Raw genomic sequence first — 2,805 nt, forward strand, 5'->3', positions numbered from 1 at the left:
GGGGGGGGGGGGGGGAGAGTTGAGAAAGATAACAGCTGAAGATCTACTCATGTTTTAATTGATTAGGGTTATATAGATTAAAAAATTTTTTTGCAGTTTAGTCTTGGTCTTAGAATTTATCCAGAGCTTATTGGTTATTTTTTTAAGATAGAAAGTATGTTTACTGCCAATGTTTTGGTTTCTATCACCTGAGAATTTCTAACATGGAATACATAGAATGGGAATATGATAGAGAAACTGGGCTTTGCTGTTCTTCTGAGTCAGAAAATGATGGTGTCACAATTATTTTGTTTAAAACAGTGATACGAATCCTCAGAACATTTGATCTATATCACATAGTTAATTTTAATTTGTTTCGTCAAAAAATTCCCAAGTACCTGCTCTGTGTGGGCACTGGAGATATACTAGAGGAACAGTGATGAGTCACACTCAGTCCAGGGACTCCCGTATAGCAGCGGGAGAGAGGCACAGAAACAATCACCATCACCTGGTAAATGTCCAAGTATAATTACCCAGAGGCGGTGGTGGTATCAGCATAGGCCTCCTTGGAAGTCTGGAGGCAATGTTCAAAGTGATTAGGGGTTTGCTTGGTGCATGTTCTATGCAGAGGAGGTGACATGTGCCAACACATAGGTCCACAAAGGCACCATATGCTTGGGGAGCAAGTTCAGCTCTGCTGGAGTGTGAAGTTCAGGAGGGAGTGGTGGAGGCTGAAGTTGGGGAGATAAGCAGGAACCAGACCATAAGGGGACTTGGATGACATGCAAGTGAGCTTAAAATTATATTCAAATGCAAATTTGAGACACTTCACAAAGCCAAGTAAATATACATGTTTTGGATCATCCAAAGTTTGGGCTCATCATGGAATTTTACGGAAATAAATTTTGGAAATGTTATATATCAGATTTGCAGTAAGACATATGTAGATAGCTTTCTCTTTGAAGTTGTTACTTACCTTGAATATTTGCAAAAGCACCTTATTGAAGCACACAACATGCATCAAGAAAACACCAAAATATTAATAGATATTAAGTCTGAGTGGTGAGCTGACAGGTGATTTTTTAAAATCATTTTCATATATTCTGAGCTTTCAAAGAGGACCTATTTTATAATCACGGGGGGAAAGGGTGAAGATGGTCGTTTTTAAAGCGAGCAGATCTGTATTTAAAGTAGGAATAAGTTCTCCAATAATGTCCTCAGAGACTTGTTCCCAATAAAGTGAAATCTTACGATTAAAAAAAAAAAAAAGATATCATCATTACCTTTGATTTTTGTAGTATCTGCCTTACGCTAAGTAACCTTTCTCCTTATGCTGTTTTTTTTTTTTTGGCTGTTTATAAAAAATGTCATTATAGATACACTATTAACCGATTTATGTTGAATTATTTGAGTCAAACACTGGCGCTTTATTCCTGTGTAGACACCAATTATTGGAAATAAATATGGTGATCAGCATAGCGCAGCTGGAAGAAACGGGAAGCCGAAAGTGATTGCTGTGACGAGAAGCACTTCCTCAACTTCTTCGGGTTCTAATTCTAATGCCTTGGTGCCTGTTAGTTGGAAGAGGCCACAGTTATCACAGGTACATAAAAGTTCATAGAATAAGAACCTGCTGTATAAAAAATAAATAAATAAAATTTTTTACAAAGTTTTTTTTAAAAAGTTCATAGAACAGAAGAATCCATTTCATTCTACGTATGAGAACTTGAGAATTTGTCTTGTTTTCTCGGGAATTGTAACGTTTGCATTTTCTTTCTCCTTAGCGAAGAACAAGAGAAAAGCTAATGAACGTGCTTTCTCTCTGTGGTCCAGAGTCTGGTCTTCCGAAGAATCCATCAGTGAGTAATCATGAAAACCTGTGTAAAGGTTTTAACAATCATGTTAGTCCATGAAGAAACGGCAATTATTGTGTCTCCTTGCTTGCCTTTTCTAACTTAACCTTACTTACGGTGTTGACTAAGAATGAAAAAACTATCACTCGCCTTTCTGACACTTGGCCGCTATGCTAATTAAGCATACACCCAGTTAGACATTAGACCAAACTGAAGCTCTGAGCTCATTGACAGATGAGGCCTGCAATGGCTCTTAGGGCACTGATGTCCCATATTCAGAGTGACAAAGCTGATGGATGGCCTTTTTCTGTTTTGTTTTGTTTTGCTTTGTTTTTGGCTGGGGGTCAGGTTGTATTTTCTTCTAATGAGGATTTGGAAGTCGGGGACCAACAGACTAGCCTCATTTCTGCAACAGAGGACATAATTCAAGAGGAAGAAGTAGCCGTGGAAGATAACAGCAGTGAACAACAGTTTGGCGTTTTTAAGGATTTTGACTTTTTAGATGTTGAGTTGGAAGATGCAGAGGTAAGGATATGGGCTTTCTTTTATAATATTTATAGAACAGTTAACAACTGCATGAAAATGAAGGATTTAACCACAGGATCTTTCCTGATTAAGGCCAGTGTAAGGTCAAAAGGTAAACATCTAAACTGGGAACTAAACATGATTAGTACAGTTAGGCATAGCAGAATAAGTCTGAAATAAAAGGAACATCTAATTTTTCATCTTTATATTTAAAAATACAGACTAAAAATGGATTTCTTCGAAAATATTTTTTTTTAATTGAGGGTGTGCTTAGACTTAAATGTTTGCATGAATTATACAAATTAATGTGCAGCAGAATAGTAAAAATTACATTTAAATATATCAGACATGGGGGATTCCCTAGCAGTCCAGTGGTTAGGATTCCACGCTTCCACTGCAGGGGGGCACGGGTTCGATCCCTGGTCGGGGAACCAAGATCCTGAATGCC

General features: G+C 37.6%; 1 protein-coding gene across 2 annotated transcripts in view; it reads left to right on the top strand.

The window, feature by feature from the left end:
- FRYL (FRY like transcription coactivator) overlaps window positions 1-2,805 on the top strand; it is a 243,406-nt gene that overhangs the window by 209,150 nt on the left and 31,451 nt on the right. For both annotated transcript variants that reach the window (XM_007456098.1, XM_007456099.1), the window contains 3 exons: window positions 1,421-1,582; window positions 1,764-1,838; window positions 2,181-2,357. In XM_007456098.1, coding sequence (XP_007456160.1) covers window positions 1,421-1,582; window positions 1,764-1,838; window positions 2,181-2,357 — 414 coding nt within the window. The remainder of the gene's footprint in view (window positions 1-1,420; window positions 1,583-1,763; window positions 1,839-2,180; window positions 2,358-2,805) is intronic.

Source organism: Lipotes vexillifer, unplaced genomic scaffold, assembly GCF_000442215.2.
Source record: "Lipotes vexillifer unplaced genomic scaffold, Lipotes_vexillifer_v1.1 scaffold42, whole genome shotgun sequence".
In the NCBI taxonomy this organism is placed as follows: Eukaryota; Metazoa; Chordata; class Mammalia; order Artiodactyla; family Lipotidae; genus Lipotes; species Lipotes vexillifer.